Source organism: Drosophila hydei, unplaced genomic scaffold (genome assembly GCF_003285905.1).
Source record: "Drosophila hydei strain 15085-1641.00,03,60 unplaced genomic scaffold, DhydRS2 tig00008127-arrow-arrow-pilon, whole genome shotgun sequence".
Taxonomy (NCBI): domain Eukaryota; kingdom Metazoa; phylum Arthropoda; class Insecta; order Diptera; family Drosophilidae; genus Drosophila; species Drosophila hydei.
Genome location: NW_022045837.1, coordinates 410,320 through 429,382, shown reverse-complemented (window position 1 = coordinate 429,382; position 19,063 = coordinate 410,320). Strand labels below are relative to the sequence as shown.

General features: G+C 40.8%; 5 protein-coding genes across 7 annotated transcripts in view; 1 reads left to right on the top strand and 4 right to left on the bottom strand.

The window, feature by feature from the left end:
• Positions 1 to 10,194, bottom strand: part of LOC111600887 (nuclear pore membrane glycoprotein 210) — a 29,346-nt gene extending 19,152 nt beyond the window's left edge. Inside the window, exons 1-10 of the mRNA XM_023317225.2 lie at positions 9,989 to 10,194; positions 8,845 to 9,913; positions 7,406 to 8,785; positions 6,592 to 7,342; positions 6,208 to 6,525; positions 5,637 to 5,768; positions 5,321 to 5,520; positions 4,941 to 5,204; positions 3,791 to 3,916; positions 3,360 to 3,465 (exon numbers count right to left, since the gene is read on the bottom strand). Of these exons, the coding sequence (XP_023172993.1) occupies positions 3,360 to 3,465; positions 3,791 to 3,916; positions 4,941 to 5,204; positions 5,321 to 5,520; positions 5,637 to 5,768; positions 6,208 to 6,525; positions 6,592 to 7,342; positions 7,406 to 8,785; positions 8,845 to 9,913; positions 9,989 to 10,143 (4,501 nt within the window). The 5' untranslated portion in view covers positions 10,144 to 10,194. The remainder of the gene's footprint in view (positions 1 to 3,359; positions 3,466 to 3,790; positions 3,917 to 4,940; positions 5,205 to 5,320; positions 5,521 to 5,636; positions 5,769 to 6,207; positions 6,526 to 6,591; positions 7,343 to 7,405; positions 8,786 to 8,844; positions 9,914 to 9,988) is intronic.
• Positions 10,195 to 10,601: 407 nt separating this feature from the next.
• LOC111600884 (hydroxysteroid dehydrogenase-like protein 2) lies at positions 10,602 to 11,720 on the bottom strand. The gene is made up of 4 exons (XM_023317222.2): positions 11,629 to 11,720; positions 11,412 to 11,575; positions 11,130 to 11,343; positions 10,602 to 11,070 (listed from the first exon to the last, which is right to left on the bottom strand). The coding sequence occupies exons 1-4, from the start codon at positions 11,640 to 11,642 to the stop codon at positions 10,602 to 10,604; spliced, it is 861 nt and encodes a 286-aa protein (XP_023172990.2). The 5' UTR covers positions 11,643 to 11,720.
• Positions 11,721 to 11,787: 67 nt separating this feature from the next.
• On the bottom strand, positions 11,788 to 13,102 carry LOC111600885 (hydroxysteroid dehydrogenase-like protein 2). Its single transcript, XM_023317223.2, has 4 exons — positions 12,972 to 13,102; positions 12,762 to 12,925; positions 12,487 to 12,700; positions 11,788 to 12,425 (listed from the first exon to the last, which is right to left on the bottom strand). The coding sequence occupies exons 1-4, from the start codon at positions 12,983 to 12,985 to the stop codon at positions 11,963 to 11,965; spliced, it is 855 nt and encodes a 284-aa protein (XP_023172991.2). The 5' UTR covers positions 12,986 to 13,102; the 3' UTR covers positions 11,788 to 11,962.
• Positions 13,103 to 13,301: 199 nt separating this feature from the next.
• On the top strand, positions 13,302 to 18,860 carry LOC111600882 (angiogenic factor with G patch and FHA domains 1). 3 transcript variants are annotated; one of them, XM_023317220.2, is made up of 9 exons: positions 13,302 to 13,635; positions 13,695 to 13,791; positions 16,511 to 16,647; positions 16,820 to 16,915; positions 17,026 to 17,095; positions 17,667 to 18,161; positions 18,224 to 18,341; positions 18,423 to 18,522; positions 18,633 to 18,860. In XM_023317220.2, the coding sequence occupies exons 1-9, from the start codon at positions 13,441 to 13,443 to the stop codon at positions 18,798 to 18,800; spliced, it is 1,476 nt and encodes a 491-aa protein (XP_023172988.2). In that variant the 5' UTR covers positions 13,302 to 13,440; the 3' UTR covers positions 18,801 to 18,860. The 3 variants fall into 3 exon arrangements, with proteins under 3 accessions (XP_023172988.2, XP_023172986.2, XP_023172984.2); XM_023317218.2 differs by lacking the exon at positions 17,026 to 17,095 and adding an exon at positions 17,160 to 17,586 and having other exon boundaries at positions 13,304 to 13,635; positions 16,820 to 16,909; positions 18,633 to 18,859; XM_023317216.2 differs by lacking the exon at positions 17,026 to 17,095 and adding an exon at positions 17,160 to 17,586 and having other exon boundaries at positions 13,304 to 13,635; positions 18,633 to 18,859.
• On the bottom strand, positions 13,865 to 15,403 carry LOC111600883 (hexokinase type 2). Its single transcript, XM_023317221.2, has one exon. The coding sequence runs from the start codon at positions 15,269 to 15,271 to the stop codon at positions 13,907 to 13,909; it is 1,365 nt and encodes a 454-aa protein (XP_023172989.1). The 5' UTR covers positions 15,272 to 15,403; the 3' UTR covers positions 13,865 to 13,906.
• Positions 18,861 to 19,063: the final 203 nt, after the last annotated feature.

The window sequence follows — 19,063 nt, the reverse complement described above, 5'->3', positions numbered from 1 at the left end:
CAGCCTACAATTTGAAACCTCCATATTTGCCCAACTATAGTATACCCTATATTTTTACTGCTAAGCTTTTGCTCAACTATTAAACACCCTTTATTACAAAAAATAAACATATTTCATCAGAAAAATCATATACCTCATACACGTCACAGGGTATTCGACACACTACTCTCACAAATTAACACACACATAAGGCTGCAGCTCATAAGCAACAGCAACTACATCAACTAGCTATGTGTGTGCATGTGGCCTAACGTGTTTCAATTTTGAATAGGCCTTTTCCGAATTTGGATGGCTTTCGAGCAAAATATGTATGCTGCCAAGTTTCTCAGTTTTAGGTGGAAAATTGGAATTTTGCGGCAAAGGCATAGGCAAAAGCTCTGGCTTGGCAATTGCTGAGATGCTTACGCTTGGATCCAAAACATTGCAAGAAGCTTAAACGATACGAGCAACTGCGTCTGCTTCCTTTCACTGTCAATCTCCACTTTCCGAGAGTTGTGTTGTGCTCTTATCATAATATTTTCATTTTCCATCAACAGCAACGATGTCAGCGGAGATGGGGCAGCGAGAGAGAGAGAGAGATAGACACACTCAAGTTTGTGTTCGACTTCTACTTCAACAGACAAGAGTTTGTGCCAAGTTTTCTACTCATTTTTGGTCTTAGACGTACGCATGCCATATTGATATTTGCCAAATACATAGATACTTTATCTTTATGCTCGACTGCAGCTAGAAGCTCGCAGTTAACAATAACAAACACGCACAAGCAGACACAGACACAGACACAGACTCACACTCACACACACATACACGTTGCATAATCGCGATTGCTGTCCTGCCTTTATTTGCTTTATCCTTTTGGCAAAGCGACGACGCCTCGCGACGTGCAAAGTGTGAAAAATTGTTTTTCTCATATACAATTTTTCCCTTTACATTTTACTTTTTGCTTTTTTTTGGTAGATTGAGCTTTGTGGAAGGACAGCACTTTATGAATAATGCATTACGCTTAGCTGCGTTGTGTTGTGAATTACGTTAGAAGTTTGCTTTTGCAATTGCTCAACTTTGAGCGCATGTTGGCTATAACGGCATATAAACGACACTACTTATGACTGTATTGGAAAAAGGCAGGTGCAAGTCAAATACTATGATTTCGATATGAAGAAACTGTGTAGATTGTTGTGAATAGATAGAGTTGAGTATCGAACACAAAATTTCTAGATTCGAACTTTAAAAACTTATCACTAAAGATTGACAGGTTAGGGCTTCACTTGTCTAGCAAAGAAATTGCAGGTTGTATTTAGATGTACACAAAAGTCTAGAATATAAATTTAGTGTTTGCAGCTCTTATAGTTTCTGAGTAAAATAGTTTATACCATGGCAAAAGCTAAGACTGAAACTTACGGTTTTTAACAATTTTAACATTATTTTGAATAGAGATTAGTGCAAGAGTTTCTATGTCAAATTTCATGCCTTTAGCTTTCATAGTTTCTCAGTTCAATCGGTTAGAGTTAGGTGTATAAAGTTTATGCAGTTAAAAATTGCATGTTTCTAACTGTAATACTCTCGCAGTTCAATTATATCATGATATGTGATATATGACCATATGGAATATCATTTATAAGAAAAGCCAAGAGCTAATATCCCAACAGTCCCCCAATTCGAACTAGCTATTTAATTCAATGTTCTTGTCTCCATTAATTTCCAAGATCAATGGGTTATATCATGGTAAATATGTCAACTTTACTTTTACAGAAAATAGTTAACAACAGTTGAAAGTTAATGCAACTCTTAGCATAAGTTTAAAGGTTACGCACACTGCAGTCTCTACAATAAATAAAACAATTTGAAATATGCTGGCCCCGGTGTTGAACTTAGTCGTTATTTACTGTATCTGTACGCCTGACAATGTTTGTTCAACACTTTACGCGCCACTCAAAGGCTCAAGGGACAAACACACACAAACACCCAAACCCACCCACACACACTCTGCCGTACACACCTGCACAATAACAATTGTAAATATTTTTGCTGCTGCTCTACAGGAAAAAAAGGAAAATAAAATAGAAATAAAATGGAAAAACATGACGAAAAAAGAAAAACTGAAATTGCTGCACTTGGAAATGGCGTAATAGCATGGAAAATCTATTGAGCACTCAGAGCGATATCGATAGGTAATTAATTCAGAAATTATAGCCCCAATAGTTGAAAACACTTTTGCTCTTGTTATGTTTTTGTGTGTTTACAAAGCAGCCAAAAAATAAGCCTAATTGGGTTATCAATAAATCGTACGTAAAATATAGGCCAATTTATGGGATTCCAACTTCAACATACTGTTCGTGTGGCATGTGCATGGCTGGGTTGGATGGGTATTTGGTTGCATGGGGTGGTGGTATTTGTGGTGTTCTGGCACCATCATCAAACATTGCGTCTGACTGCTGTTGAATTTGTAAAATGCAACGCATAAATTAGCATTGAAATAACATAGCCAAAAACTGTGAATTGTTTGGATAGAGAATTAGCACCCAACTAAACAGGATTTGCAAATTATAATGCAAACAAATTAAAATAATCAATACGCTGATAAGACAAGAAAGGCTGAATAAACAGGTGAAGTTTACCTGCAACATATAATATAAAAACAAACATAATATTATATAATCTATGGACATATGACATCAGATATGTTTCTATGGGTCTTAGATAGATCTTAAATATCAACTGATGTGTTGAAGTTGAATTTCATATAGTAAGCAGATTGCTAACAGGTAAAGCATGAATCAAATAGACAAGATTTTTAAAAATTTATTTAGAGAATAGAAAAAGGTTGTTAAAGAAAATGGTTTGATAAAAGATGCTGCTTATTGAACTATTATATTTTAAGAGTATTTATTTATTTAGTAAAATTCTTTTAATATTTTATTAGGTTAATTTATTCTAATTTATGGTTCCTCAAAAAGAGTTTGTGTATATATAAAAAAAATGTTGGTATAACTTTTCATAGCAAATTTAGAGAACAAGTAATGAAAGCAAAGAATTATCCATATAGACACAAAACGATTATATGTGTTAAAAGTGACAGCTCTGAGAATTTTGAAAGTAACACTCATATAGACATATCCCTACTTAGACTGTTATTACTATATGTAACAGAACCAGCAATATCTGTTATTATACCTCAAACATTCCATGTAATTAACTGTAATTGCATTACAACAAAAACAATAGAATTCGAAATATAAATTAAAACAACTTCCATTGCACTTAACCAAACGTCCTACCATAACGTTAGTATATAGTATCCGATTCTTATACATATATATACATTTTTGGCTGTGCAACCTTGGTTGCACAAAACTACTCACCTGTGTTTTTATTAATCGTCACCATCTGCTCATTGGAGCTGCTCCAAATCGATGACAATGTTAGCGGTGAATCGAAGCAAATGATGTCACCCACTGAGAAAATTGTCTGTTGGTCGTTTTGTCGTGGGGGCGTGGTTGCATTTTATTTGAGTTTTTTCCACCGATTTTCGTGTGTCGACAGATTCCGTAAAAAATAGCGACGCAGTTTGACAATTGTGAATAGTTATTTGATGGCCGCATGCGGAAAAAGGTTGAAGGAAAATTGATTTATGAGCAAACGAGTGAAATCAAATCAAATGTCAAATAAAAACTGTAAAAAGCTTGCAGCATCACTTAACCAACTTTGCAGCAAGCTGGCAGAGTTTTAAATTAAGGCCAGACATATTTATATATATATGTATATATATATATATGCATGTATGTAGACTTACCCGGATGGGGTATATAAGCTTCGACTCGGCCACAGACAGTTTAATGTAATCCTCAGCATGTTTAACTCCGGTTGAATCCTTTAAACTGATGGCAATCATGTTGCTTGTCTCCCGCTGCAAATTCAACTGTGGGCGAAATGCAAAAAAAAAAGGGAAAAGTACATATATAATATATAATATATATATAGATATATATGTATATATAGTTAGTCGAGTTTAATTGGGTTAGAGCTTTATCTCGCTCGCCCACTTTTGGGCTGTGCATTTGGAATTTAATGCATGTTTTTCGTAGCCAGCTTCAAGAGTTTTGTGTTTGTGGTCGACGGTCACTCGACAGCCCCAATTTTTAAGAGCCAAAAGCTGCAGCATGTGCGACAACGCATCGTTGCATTTTTATGTGGTGACATCAACGTGCCACAGTCCAGCAAAATAAAAGAAGAAAAATAAAAAGGAATCCTTGCCGAAGATCTAACGAATATTGTATACACTAGCCGACTCTATAAAAGGAAACAAGCGACTATAATATAGAAACTTTAAAAAACTCAGCTATCACACGATTGTTCCCATGATACCCAATCGAACTGAACACAACATATATACTATAAGCAGCAATAATACGCAGCTCTGTCAAGTTGCATAAAAAGCTGACAAGGCAAAGCTAAGTTCAGATCGTCGTCTAAGATATTTTGTTGTTGACTTTAGCATATTTTATGCGTAACTAAAAATACCCGCAGCTAGAGTATAAGAGAACGAAAATAGTGCTGGCCAAGCCAGGCGACGTGCCATGCGGCCGAACGCTGAGATTCTATTCCTTTTTTATATTTTATTCAGTTTTTTTTCTAGCTCTTTTATGCTGAAATAGTGAGTAGAGCTCAGGTGGCAAGGCAGGTCTTTGGAAGTGCATTAAAATGCAGCGGTTTTGTTGTTAGCAGGCACACCAAAAAATGAAATTGAAATAACTTGCTAGCACAAAGTTTAAAGTTCACATTTACATATAGACGAGTCGGCAAAGTCGAAAAGTAGAAGTTGGCATAAATACATATAAGACTGTCGACACTTGACTCCCGACACCAAAGACCAGACTCCAGACTCTCGACACTCGACACACGACTCTTAAGACGAGCGTCAAAGGAGTTGCTCTAGCACTTACCGCAATTGTCAGATTATTTCCAATCTGTGCATCGACCACATCCTTGGTGGCCAAATCGTAACGTAGTCCATTCACATCCTCAATATTGTGGGAGAACTCGTTGCCGAGATTGTCGTGCAGCGAAACTTTAAAAACAAAATTCATGCCGCGTGGTATTTTATGCTCCAGCTGTTTCAATTTAATGTCCGGCTGCAAAGTGACCAAAATGTATTGTACATTCTTCACTTCAATGCCAATGGGCAGCGTCTGGTCGACAGTTTTGGCCTGGCAAACATAAAAACAATATTATACATATATATATATATATATATATAACAATACGCATCAAATCAAATGCAATTTCCAAGAGGTAAGCCGATTTAAGGCCCCAGCAGACTCACAATTATCAGATCACGGCCGAGGGTATCCTTTGTGTGTACAACACCATCTGGCGTCACAGCAACAATTCCGCTACTTTGGCCATCCAACTTATAGACCGCATCATCCATATTACATTTCAGCTGTAGCGTACTTCGTGGCGCCGCCAAAATCCAATCCATTGTTATGGGCTTTGGTGCGAGCAGCTCCAGTGTTTTGAAAACTGCACAACGATAAAAATTTCAATTTGCGGTTTTCGCTCAATCTCTCACTCTCTGTCTCTCTCGCTCTCTCTCTCGATACACTATTTCAATTGTGGTAAAAAAAAAAAATACTTACCAATTAGCTCCACACTCGACGCGGGCAGCCGCAATCCATCCGGCAAATGGACAGAGGCCGTGATGGTAACCTTGCCGGGATTGAGTGCGCGTATACGTACGGAAATTAAATCGCTGCTTTGGTAGTCGATGCCTAAAAGAGGACCAGATGGACAGTTAGGCGTGTGTGGAAGTAAAGTTAAGAGTATATATACATGTGTACAATTGTATATATACATTCGATTTTTATTTAGATATCTAACTAGTTATATTTACTACTTTAACTTATTGGGAGATTGGACATAAATGCACAAAAATTTCTTTAGCTTTTATTAATTTTACAAATTGGATAACTACTTCCTTTTACTCTCTTCTGCTTAGGCTTTAAGCCTTGTTCGTTCCGTATCTGTTCCTGCACTGGAACTCAACCATGCAGGCTCATCGAAGAACTGTTTGTTCTGCGTGTACTTGGTGAGCATTGAGCTGAAGTCTCTGCGCAACAATGCGGTATCTGTGCACGCTTCCATAAACAAATACAATGTAGATTCTACAGAATATACAACATACTTATGTATCTTTACTACTAAACTCACCCGCTGCTGTAAACACATTGAAAATCTCCACAACATCCGGCTGATTGACTGACCAGGTAATCTGCATGTTCTCTAATGTGCCCAGCACCATGGGTGACAAATCCGGTTGACCCCACAGCGTGGCAGGCATCACAGCTCCAGCTCGTATGCGTACAAGAGGCGTGCGCACCTGGACGGCAGTCAAAGCAACAACGCGCACATCCACTGTGTCCTCCGAGACAATTTCATCCTTGCCATTAACGGGATTCTTTAACAGACAGCGACCAGTTACTCGTGTAATGCCCAATTTGTGAGCAGTAACAATTGCGGAGCTCATGGCTGTGCAAGCAAACGAGTATACAATTATTTGTTGTATTTATATAGCTAATATAGCCGCCCACTTACTTGCCACTTGTTGCTCGTGCACGGTGTAAACGATGTTGGTATTTGGTTGCGGTCCACCTTGGTAAAAGATTTGTATGCTCGAGCCCACAACGAGCGTTGAATTCCTTGGATAAAGCCGCATAGGCGCAAAGACCTGCACATTTAGTGGTTCACTGGACACCTGACGTTCACCTTTCCCAGATTGGAAGACAATCTTCGTCTCGCCGATGTTGTTGCCCATTATGCTGTAGCGTATTTCGCCAACACCCAAATTCTGTTGCTCATCCAGCTTTACAGTCAATATGGTAGGATCAAATACCAACTGGGACAGCTGATAGACGCTCAACATATCCGAATCAATGTGCAATAGATTTTCATTCGTATCGAACAATCGCACAATGGCCTCAATGGTATTTGTACGCTCCACTCGATCCAAGGCATGCACAGTGATCGAGCCAATGCCCACCACAGAGATGGATAAATACGCTGGCTCATTCATTAGACAGCGATCTGTAAGCTCCAATCGCACATGACCCAAACGCTGGGGAGTTATCACCAACTGCTGCTGCTTCTCATCATGGGTCACTTGCACGATGCCCTGCTCAGAGAGTTCCAATTGAAAGAAGCCGCTGCCCTGAGCAATGGAAATACGTTCGCTATGCGAGGGCGCTAAATAAATGCTAACATGATCCGTCGGCAACAATGTGCTATTAACTGTATGAAAGCGTATTTCATTCTCAATAACAGGCTTCGTGATTTCACCTGTCTTTAACTGCAATAAAGCTCACATATTAGAAATATATCGAACCGATATTTGAGTATATGAATAACTCACGTTCTTTACACCAAAAGGTGGACTCTCCGCATGAACGCCCTGCTTTGCGAGCAGCTTATCATTATACCGTGCCACCGTGCCCTTGATGCGGAAATTAGGCGCCACCTCATTCAAGGTCAAGACAAGCACATCCCTTGCAGGCAAACGCACGCTATGATAGAGCTCCACTTCGGCCAGCTGCTGATGAGGAATGCTATCCGTTTGATAGCGTTCATCGCCTGCAGCAAACTCCCATTCAAGCCACAGTGAGCTTATGTTCATAAGCTTGCGATTCTTGACATCCTGCACCTCAATCTCAATGTTAAACTTGTTCTCCTCCTCCTTGAGATACAACAGCGATGAACGCAGCTCCACAGGGCACGATGAGCGCAATTGCTGCCGAGCATAGAGCTTGAGGAAACGTGGTCGAACACAGTGAACCTTGGTGGTTATCTCTGCGTGGTAGGCAGCAAAGCTCGATGTGGCCAGCTGATTGTGCACTCGATACGTAAACTCAGTTTTGCCCAGCTCCCGACAGAGCACCGTGAAAGCGGTTAAAGCATTCTGTGTGTCGAAATCGATTTCCGAGACTTTAATAACTTTGCCATCAAATTTCGTATCCTTGGTGAGCTCCGCCTCCAGCGTAAAGATGCGTTGAGGTCCATGGGCATAGATAACATTGCGGGAAGCGCCAATGGGCAGGACAAGCTCATTCTCTAGAGGATTCAGTACTGCCAGCGGTTCAAAGACGTGCAGATCAACAGAATCCTGTAAAACTTTATCCTGGAAACTGTATGAAATGCGTAACAAGGTGCTGCCAACCGCAGTGCTGCGTAGTTTGAGAATATGACAGGCCTCCGGAGCAAGCGCATCCTGTGTATCTGGGCCAGCTCCATTTTCCAGCTGTAAAATTTGATGTGAGAAATCCAGCTGGAAGTGCAAATTATCACATTTGGTATAGGGCACGTAGCTGCCATTCACGTAGGCATAGACAGCCACATGGAGTCGCACATAATCCCTTAGAGCTGTCTCAAAATTATATTGTTTCACCTCCAGGCGTTTCGGAGGCAAAAAGTAGATTTGTGCTTGACGTGAAATCTTTTGATTCTTAGCTAAGCCCACACGAACTGTGGTATGTGCTGTTAGCTGCACTCCAGCGTCGATTAGATCTTGTGAAACGCCCGCCATGCGCACATCTCTTATCTCCGTGGTGGCTAAGCCTTGGCCATCGATTTGCAACACCTGTGGATTTCCCGAATACCACACGTAGTTGAAATCGCCGCCACTGGCGTGAAATTGAAATTTCTGAGGCTTTATGGTATTAGGATCGTAGGGCAGAATCACTTTATTGGGTCGCAGATTGAGCTCCTCAAAGACTTGCATCTCTGCCTGCACTGAGAGCTATAAGAGATCATTCATTAAAGTACTATAAACCATATATTACTATCGATATAACTTACATCCTTATAGTAGCCATATATCTGTGTGGATCCTTGTCTTCGCGTCTCTCCATACAAGCGACTGCCATTGCGCGTCTTCTCGAGTATTTTAAATAAAGTTTCATCCAGCTCGGAGCCAATATTATAGCGTGTGCCGAGCGTAATCTTTTGACCATCTGCGGAATATAAATCCAATGCAACTTCATGCCGCTCGCCCTTAACAGTAATCCAATTGTTGTAAGGCAACAAGCTAATGCCAAGTTTCTGAGGCTCTGCGACAGTCAACAAAGCACTGGGTCCTTTGGGCTTGTCAGCCGAACTCTCTTTTGGCATATTATGGTCCCGCAAATAAACCTGGGTGCGACCCAAGCGAGAGCCAGTCGCTACACTACTCTTCATATAAGCCACATTCTCGTCCTCCACCTCCAAATAGTATTGCTTATTGGCTGTTATATCATGAAGTCTATCCATTTTAAGTTGCAGTATGCGAAAGTTGACCGTATCACCAGCCATGATGGTCACCTCAGAGGGCTCAATTATAATATTAGCTAGCACACTAATGTACACCTCAATTGGTGGCACATGAGAGTACTCCAACTGAGGCATGCTGACAGCCACCTTGGAGGTGCCCGTGTTGATGCCCTCCAACAGGATCATATAGCCCTTAATGCCATCTGCTTCGAATTTCTCCAATGACGGCGGCACCACGTGAAAGGGACTGTCCGAGAAAGTGAGAAAGCGCAATGCCGGTGGCATATTACTACTTGAAGAAGATATGTCCCAATTGAACTCGATGCCCTCCAGCGTAAAGAATTCATTGCCTTGCGAGTCGAAGGCATGCAGCTCGAACGTTGCTGGTGCTTCCTCCAAATACAGCTGCCTGGTGGCTGTACGCACATTCAGACGATCAATCGTATCCACAATCACATCGCAGCGAAGCGTTGCGCCAGTTGCCACTTCCTCGGCGAAGACAATCGCTGTGTTGCGACGTCGCTCACGTGTCTGCACGGTAACTATGGCCTGGCTGGAACATTCAGTAAATCCATTATATACTGGCGTTACAGTTATGAGATCCTGGCGCGATGACGTCCTACAAATAAAACCATTATTATAAGTAATCCAATTTTAGGTTATAAAGCCGACGCCGGCTACTGAGAAATTTCACCATTTGTAGCAGTTGGGATCGACGACTTCCAGCGTGAAATTGATGGATTTGTCTTGAAATATCGGCAGCAGAACGCGCGGATGATTCAATTTCGCCGATTCACACACATTTTGTGATACAAATATCAGTAAAAACAAATAAAATTCGCTTTGCATTTTGGCACATGTAAGCGTCCGATTTTAAGAGTCGCGTTGTTTGTTACTGAACTGGCTCGAATGAACTGAGCAATCAGCAGTTAACTAATCGATTCTGGTTCGTACTTACAAATGAACCAATCTAGCAAAACTTCGTGTCTATCGATATCATTGTGCTATCAATTTTTGGCGGCATTTTCTATTTAATAATTTAACGCTAAATACATAGCAACTAATTTATGTTTTACGTATTTTATATTGAAAAATAAAAAATAAGATAAATACCCATGACTGTATTGCATGTATTTTCCAATGATATAGTTCAGTTCAAATGAGCTATATTGCTCACCACAATAAAGCAAGTTTGATTATCCGTGCTGGTTCGTATGCACACACAAAGGTATCGGAGTCATATAAATTCGCGGCAATTCAAATTATATGATAACATATATTTCATCAAAACAACAAAAATAAAACATTTACAACTTAGCAAAAGGGCCTTCATCATCTAAAAAGATATCCAACTGCAACTTGTGCATGTTTTCTGGGTTGCAGGCATACTTGCTAAAGTCCTTAACGCCACAATCCAACAATATCTCATCGTCCATAAAGAAATTGCCAGTGTATTCCCTGGCATCTCTACAAATTATCGCATATGCTGCATCTGCCATTATATCCGGTTTCCGAGCGTATTCAGCACTCTCTGATCCATTCAACATTTCTATCGCAGCCGTGTGAATCGTTGTACGAGGCCAAAGGGCATTAACTGCCACGCCTTGAGAACGAAACTCCTCGGCCATGCCAAGAACACACATGGACATGCCATATTTAGCTATGGTGTAGGCTGTATGATTGGCAAACCAGTGGGGCTTCATATTCAACGGGGGAGACAGGTTCAAAATGTGTGGATTAGAGCTCTTTAACAGATAAGGCAAGCAAGTTTTAGAGCTGTAAGAATTGAGATGAGTTAAATGAGTTTCTATTAATAAACTAAATCCATCACTCACACCAAGAAAGTGCCTCTTGTATTTATATTCTGCATTAAGTCATAACGCTTCATTTCCGTATCCAGTGTTGAGGTAAGAGATATGGCACTCGCATTGTTTATAACAATATCAATGCCTCCAAATTTCGCAACAGCTGCTTCAACCGCCTGTTGCACTTGCTTTTCATCGCGTACGTCCACAATGCAGGGTAAAGCTTTGCCACCTGCCCTTTCGACTGTGGATTGATATGAAGATAACACAAATAAATTCCAGTTCAATTCAAGTACAAAGTGCACTACGTACTCTCCGCAGCGGCTGTATAAATTGTGCCAGGTAACTTTGGATGTGGCTCAGCTGTTTTGGCAGCTATCACAATATTAGCGCCATCGCGCGCTGCTTTCAAAGCAATCGCCTTGCCGATGCCACGAGAGGCGCCTGTGATAAACAGTGTTTTACCCTGTAATTTTCTATAAGCTTTGTAAATATAATATAATTAATAAGCTCAAATTTAATTATTTACCCGTTGTTCCTCATCTTATTGCTACCAAACTTTCTTGTAATCTAAGCACTGTTGCATTGCAATGTGACCAGATGTTGCTAGATTTAAAATGTTAGTTTAACTGTTATCAATTCCTGTAAACTGTCACACTGGTCACACTTTGGCGCCTTACATTCAAACATATAACTGACATTCAATACATCGTTGTTAAATTGCCGCTGTTATCGAATAGAAAAAAAGACAAATTTACGACAGAGGGTCACACTTCAGTGCTATTAATTCAAAAACAAACTGTTTCCTCATACAAAATAGATTTAAATCTAAACATAAGAACAAAATATCAAATATTAACGCTTTACAACTTAGCTAATGGACCTTCTATAAATAAAGCTAAACTCAATTTGTCCTTATTTTCTAGATAGCAAGCATATCTGTCAAAGTCTTTAACGCCTTCATTCAACAAAACGTCTTCATCAATACAAAAGTTTCCCGTAAATGCTTTTGCATTTCGACATATTATCGCATAGGCAGCATCTGCCATTATCTCTGCTTTGCGTGCAAAAAATTCACCCTCTGGTCCAAAAAGCATGTCAACTGCTGCCGTATGAACCTTAATGCGAGGCCAAAGAGCGTTAACTGCCACGCCCCTACCGCGAAATTCCTCCGCCAAGCCTAGAACACACATCGACATGCCATATTTAGATATAGTATAAGCTGAATGATCAGCTAGCCATCGGGGATTCATATTGAGAGGGGGCGCCATGTTCAAAATGTGTGGATTATCGCTCTTTAGGAGATAAGGCAAACAGGCTTTGGAGCTATGGAGATAAAGTTCAACTAGGTTAGATTTATGTACGATATGATAAGCGTTGCACTCACACCAAGAAGCTGCCCCTTGCATTAACATTCTGCATTAGATCATAGCGCTTCATATCAGTTTTAAGTGTAGAAGTTTTTGATATAGCACTAGCATTATTTATCAAAATATCAATGCCTCCAAATTTGGCCACGGCTGCTTCGACAGCCTGTTGCACCTGTTTTTCATTGCGTACGTCCACAATGCAGGGCAAGGCTTTGCCTCCAGCTTTTTCAACTGTTAAAAACAACATTGCCTTTTAATTAACATTAATATGCATTTTGACATATTAACTTACTCTCCTCAGCTGCTGTATAAATTGTGCCAGGTAGTTTTGGATGTGGTTCAGCTGTTTTGGCGGCTATTACGATGTTCGCGCCATCGCGTGCTGCTTTCAAAGCAATTGCCTTGCCAATGCCTCGAGATGCGCCCGTAATAAATAACGTTTTGCCCTGTAATTTGCTATTAAAATATTATTTATATTTTCTTAAACAAACAAGTTTCTTACCCCGTATTTTTCATTGTTGACAAATATTTGCCGCTCTGCAGTGTGACCAGATCCAATTGACTAAAGATGTCATAACAGTGCCTTAGGGCTTAGCAGAGAACAACAAGTTGTTGCTGTTAAGTGCGTGAGTGGCATAAGTAACTTGCTCACACTCAGGTAAATATTTTCTTTTATTATATTGTTATTAATAACTCTATGAGATAAATTAACCGAATATTGCAACAATTTGCCTGCATTTTATTAAACATGAGATACATCAGAATTCTTTATTTAATATTCTCGACAATACTATCGCCCATCACTAAAATCGAAACATTATCCAGCACTACATTAAAAACATTTTACCGGTGGAAAAGTACGATGCGCCACAACTATAGAGACGCCGCCTGAGTGAACAACTAAAACAAAGTGATTGTCATAAAATAATGACAATTAAACAACAATTTAGTTGCGGAAACCTAAATTAACAATGTCAGAGACAGCCGATACCATCCAGGCGGCGACAGAGGATGCTTCAGCACACGATTTCATCGAACTGAAATCCATGGAAGATGTTGAGAAATTGGAGCAAACCCAAATTTACGCTTACATAGAAAAATTGCATGGAATTATAAGAAAATATGATACAAAGATTGCATCATATAAACAAAAGCTAAAACATTTTGTGAGATTTGGTAACGGAAAGATTTCTTTAAAAAAACTGAAATCAAAATATTCTTGCAGCTCAATAAGGAAACGAAATGTTCAGATGCAAAATTGGCGAATGGCGATGCAAAAGGAACGCAGGATAATGGCGTGGACGAAGAAGAGGGAAAAGAGCGTAAGTGTTAAAACGTAAACAATTTATTAATTATTACTATTAAGTTCTACATGGAAGATATCTTGCGGGTCGCCTATTGATACCCGTTCACAATGTGGCAAAGAGTATATTGGCTTCATTTCATTTTGCTGGCAACGGCAGCAACGAGGGCAGCACCACGCCCCGACCCATCCTCGGAGAGCATAATATCAAATTCCTTATCCGGCTTGACCAGCTTTTGCATCATCTCCCTAATATAACTATCAAATTTCGGATGAAAGCGATAAACAGAGCCATCCATGCCGACCACAACTTTACGGTCATTGATCTTATTGATCAGTCCACTGATGCCAATGGCTACCAAAGTTGCAGCGCGCCTGGCCACACATTCGCAGATGTATTTGAGTTTCTGGCAATCCTCAACAGACGCTTTCTCCAGCCCAAAAAGCTGCTTAACAATGCGTCGTGTGCTTGGGAATTCGGGAAAGGAATCATCTTCAATCTCCGATAGATGTTTCGTCTCAAAGATATCCACATTATTCTGCAGCACAGCAACGAAAGCGGCACGTTTGGTGCACTGCTTAAAGATCTTATTCCTCTCCAGAGCTCGCAGCAATACCAAACGCACCAATTCACCTAAATACATGCCTGAGGTCATTTTCTCGAACAGCTGTTCGGAGCGATTGATTGATTTTCGATCCACTTCGCGATCATAATCCGTGCGCACGAAGTCCAGCTGTCCATTCTCGCCAAAGGCGCCCCATTCCACATTTACAATCACCTGTTTACGACTGCCTTTGAAATTCGGATCGAGCAGCTCAACATTCTCCACCTGTTCCACATAGCAGGCGTTGCAGCCGGTGCCAACAATGACGCCCACACGACATTCCGGATTGCGATGTGCACAGGACATCAATGTGCCAGTCGTATCATTGAGCAAAGCAACGACAGCAATTTCTGCATCTCCGCGCCTTTGAATGGCATCGTGCAGCATTAGGCCCACATCGTGGCCCTCAACACCGGCACAACTGAAGCCCTTCGTCCACCTCGTGAGCATCGCCTCCTTAAGGCCCACTTGGACGCAGGGGAAGGAGAACGTGAAACCCAATGGCAAATACGCATTATGCATGTCATGCTTGGCCACAAATTTCGCCAAACAGTCGGCAATATGATCGAACAGCTCCACGCCAGGTCCAGTCATTAAGTCCTTGGGCACGGGATAGATTTGAGACTCTACGGTGGCATCATGGTGTCCTTTCAGCGTAACGAGCAGCACACGGAAATTGGTGCCGCCCAAGTCCAGAGCCAAATACTTGCCCATCTCATCGCCCGTGGGCAAATCCTGCACATATGTGGGAAAGCATTTCGTGCTCGCCTGTTCATGTGTGCTCCGTCGCAATCCTTTTGCTGTCTCGCTGCAGAAGCGAGTGTACACCTCTTGCACCTGATAATCGCTTAGCACAAAGGGTTGCATAAGCTCACGTATCTCCACATCGACCATTTTTTTTTTCTTTTATTTTTATTGCAACGTTGCTATCCGCCTGGCTCGAATGATGAGTAACGACTAACCAGACCACATGAAAGCACCTGCTAACGTCGCCATCTGCAGTCGCTGCTGCTACTGCTACTGCTGCACTTGATAAGAATTGCAGTAGCTCAAACTTTTGCATTCGCAGTTTTCAACTGTGTAATCTACGCTAGCATCTATTTGAAAACAAATCAACTAAATCTGCTGAAACCCAAGTAGAAATACGCAACGTGTGCTAAACGATAGATAAAGGCAAAAAGGCGATAGAGCTCATAGGCAAGGCATGCCAGCCTCCTTTAATACAGCTACATTGGAGCATATTAACTATGCCTGTCAGTTAGTATATATATAAGTTCTTTGTTAACCAGCTTGAAAAGTAATAGCATTATATAAGAATATCCTAATAGAGCCTTTATGGGATGTCTTTATTTACAATCAATTTGTTAGAAAATTCATATAATTTAGTAACCCCATTTAATGGGTCCCTGTAGGTCTTGGCATTGAAAAATTCCGCTTAAAATAAGCTGAACATTAGTATTAACCAATTTGCCTAAGATATATTAAGCGAACAACTAAGTTAGCCATACATGAACTAAATTATATAGTAATACTTCCTACAACCCATATTTATAAGCTTTTGTTTATGTGTAAAAAATCATTGTCGAAATACTTAAACCAAGATTGCAACTGACAATAATGACAACTGTTAATAGTGATCAAAAACTATATAGTTTATATAGGCAAACTCAAGCAAGCACGACTTCTAAAAGTTGCCCTTCAATAGATAATACCTCTATAATACCTTGGGGCATTTGTCACTAGTTTCTCTATGTGCATACATACGCTCTATCAGTGAAGATTTATTGCCCCCTATTTCCCACTATTTCTAGTTTCAAAGGGCATTTGCCTGGCTTATTTAGTTATAGATAAAAGGTTTTATTTGTTTGTTTGAACTCGTATTATAGTCATCGTAATTGTTGCAATGTCGAGCACGTTGCACATTAAATCTTAATTATTTGATTATTTTACTATAAAACAAAAAGTGATAATCCCAAGCGCCAAGTGCGCGCGAGATTAACAAAAGGTTCCTGGTTAATGATGTAAGCAGGTTGACATTAACTGCAGCCGCAAGGTAAATAGGCGATAAGACTAGGTCTCAAATTGCAATATAAATATAAAATGTTTTTAATATTATTTATAATCTTTTTGCAGTTTCGGCCACGGCTGCGTTTAGTTTTGTCGATGAAATGCGTCAAGCGGCGAAACATGCAGAAAACTTGAACAATTTCGTCTATGAGCCGACATCGGGCATGTACTATGATCCCAAGACGGGCTACTACTATAATGCGGTAAATATATATAGGGAGTGCATATATATATATATGTATAATTTACAACAACGTAATCTTTATGACGTGCCAAAGCGTTGGAGGTTATCGCTAAGCGATGAACCTACATCAACGCCTCTGCTTTATAAACAACAGCTAACATTGCCTCTCCCACTCTCGTTCTCTCTCTCAGGAATATGGTCTCTATTATGATGGCAATACGGGCTGCTATTACAGCTATGATCAGTCGAAAGATTCGTATGAATTTCATTCCCAGGCACAGGTGCAGGTAAGTCTGTGACAGTTGCAAAAACTGTGAATTTCTCTGATTGATTTAAAGTTAATGATGATTCTTTTACTCCTGTCCACCCGTCTACACCCTTCTACTGCTCCGTTAAGAGCGAGTCTCTTAGATTTTTAGCACGTTTTCGCAATTTGCGCATAGACCAAATGCGTTGCAATGCATTAGGTAAGCGCTGTGCCTTAGAATGTGCGATAAAAACGCGGATTTCGTTTCTTTTTCTCGCTTTCAGGCAAACAGCGCCGCAACCAACGCCGAAAAGGAGCAGCCGGATAATGAGGAGGATAATCTACACGATGACGTTGAGTTCGATGAGTATGGTGGAGTGATCACAGACAAAGCTACGCTGCAGCAAATCAAGGCGGAGAAGCAAAAGCTCAGAGATCGCGCAGCCAAGAGCAAACGTAAAGCCAAGAAGCATGCGAAGAAGAAGAAGAGAAAGGATCATCGTCACAAGTCGAAGAAGCGTCACAAGGATTCGGACAATGAGGAGAGTCGCAAGCGCAAATCCCGCGATGTGGAAGATGGCGAACTGTCACAATCGTCGAGCAGCTCCAGCTCAGAGTCGAGCGATGCGGAGAGCAGCAACAGCAACGCAGAGGACGACAATGAGGAGGCCTCTGGCGTGCCCATTTTCAAGTCCAACAGTCGCTTTCAAGGTGTCTAAAGAAATTCGAGTTTTTATCCACATTTCGACTAGACTCCATATATATGCTAATCTTAACCTAAACCTCCACAGACATTGCCAAAAAGTATCCACCCTCGCTGCGCATCATTGTGCAGGAAACGAACGTGCAGGAGCTGACAGTGGGCAGCCTCCATTTGATTACCTACAAAGGCGGCTCGCTGGGCAGGGAAGGAGTACACGATGTCATCATTCCAGATGTGAATGTCAGCAAGTGCCATCTAAACTTTCACTACGATAGAAAGCAGGGCGTCTACAAATGCCGTGATTTGGGCTCTCGCAATGGCACCATTCTCAACGGATCGCGCATGTCCGAGTCGAAGGAAGCTAGCGAAACATTGGATCTAGTGCATGGCAGCATCATTGCCATTGGGCAGACCAAGTTGCTCTGCCATGTGCACGAAGGCAATAGCACTTGTGGCTTGTGTGAGCCAGGACTGCTCATTGAGACGCAACCAGCGGCAACTGTGGCAGCTGTAGCTGCCAACGTGCTCTCACACAAGGAGCAGCTGAAGAAGCTACAAAAGAAATATGGCTTAGAGAATGAAAGTGAGTCGCGGAATGGATTCATTGATGAGATTATTGATTGATTATTTATTTAAATCTCATAGAATTTGTGGAGACGAGCGCCAATCCCAATCCAAATTATAATGATCGCAGCGCCCAGCGACGCATCAAAGTGGGTAGCAGCACGGATAAGGAGAAGACCGAGGTGGCCTGCGTGCATACGTAAGTGGAAAGTCTGGCAGGACTTGCAGGACATTGCCTGAGCATCAGCTTCTAATCTAATCTATTTTTTACTCTTTGCAGTGAAATCGCCAGCTCCAACAAAGGCTTCAAAATGCTCAGCCAACTTGGCTGGCAAAAGGGCGAAACTCTGGGCAAGGGCAATCAAGGATTGCTAACTCCTGTAGGTTTCATATACATAGATGAGGCTAGTCTAATACCATTCAGACTGCCCTCGCATACATATATCCAACTAGTTTATAACATACTTATTCTTTGTATATCCATATGCAGATCAATGTGGTGGCCAATGAGGGCACCACTGGCTTGGGCAGCAGCGATCCTTTGGCCAAGAGCGCCTCGCGATCCGTGGATAAACGCAAGTTGGCCAACTTGAAGATAACTCAAGCGCGTTATCAGCGCGCGAAAGATATATTCGTATTGTCCGATGAGAGCGATTAATGAAATTTCTTGTTTTTGTTGCTTTTTGTTTTTTAAGTTTGAAACACATTTAATTAACAATTACTCATACATTATATGATCATAAGTACATATATATATATATTATATATAGGGTATATGTAATTAGAAAATCTTGCTATATAAGGTTAAGCTATCAGTCAATTAATTAATTTAGCTTCGCTCAAAACACACACAAAAAATAATAAAATAAAATAAAATAAAATAAATAAAATACATTTTGCAAGAAGGAAAACTATAAAATA

Bases quoted from the DNA above. Each gene is read 5' to 3' on its own strand.
- LOC111600884 (XM_023317222.2), bottom strand. The intron at 11,344-11,411 runs GTACGTAGTGCA...ATCAATCCACAG, and splicing joins TTATACAGCCGCTGCGGAGA to TCGAAAGGGCAGGTGGCAAA. The intron at 11,071-11,129 runs GTGAGTGATGGA...CAATTCTTACAG, and splicing joins ACAAGAGGCACTTTCTTGGT to CTCTAAAACTTGCTTGCCTT.
- LOC111600885 (XM_023317223.2), bottom strand. The intron at 12,701-12,761 runs GTAAGTTAATAT...TGTTTTTAACAG, and splicing joins TTATACAGCAGCTGAGGAGA to TTGAAAAAGCTGGAGGCAAA. The intron at 12,426-12,486 runs GTGAGTGCAACG...TTATCTCCATAG, and splicing joins GCAAGGGGCAGCTTCTTGGT to CTCCAAAGCCTGTTTGCCTT.
- LOC111600882 (XM_023317216.2), top strand. From the start codon at position 13,441: ATGTCAGAGACAGCCGATACCATCCAGGCGGCGACAGAGGATGCTTCA. The intron at 16,916-17,159 runs GTAAGTCTGTGA...TCTCGCTTTCAG, and splicing joins ATTCCCAGGCACAGGTGCAG to GCAAACAGCGCCGCAACCAA. The intron at 18,162-18,223 runs GTGAGTCGCGGA...TAAATCTCATAG, and splicing joins ATATGGCTTAGAGAATGAAA to AATTTGTGGAGACGAGCGCC.
- LOC111600883 (XM_023317221.2), bottom strand. From the start codon at position 15,271: ATGGTCGATGTGGAGATACGTGAGCTTATGCAACCCTTTGTGCTAAGC.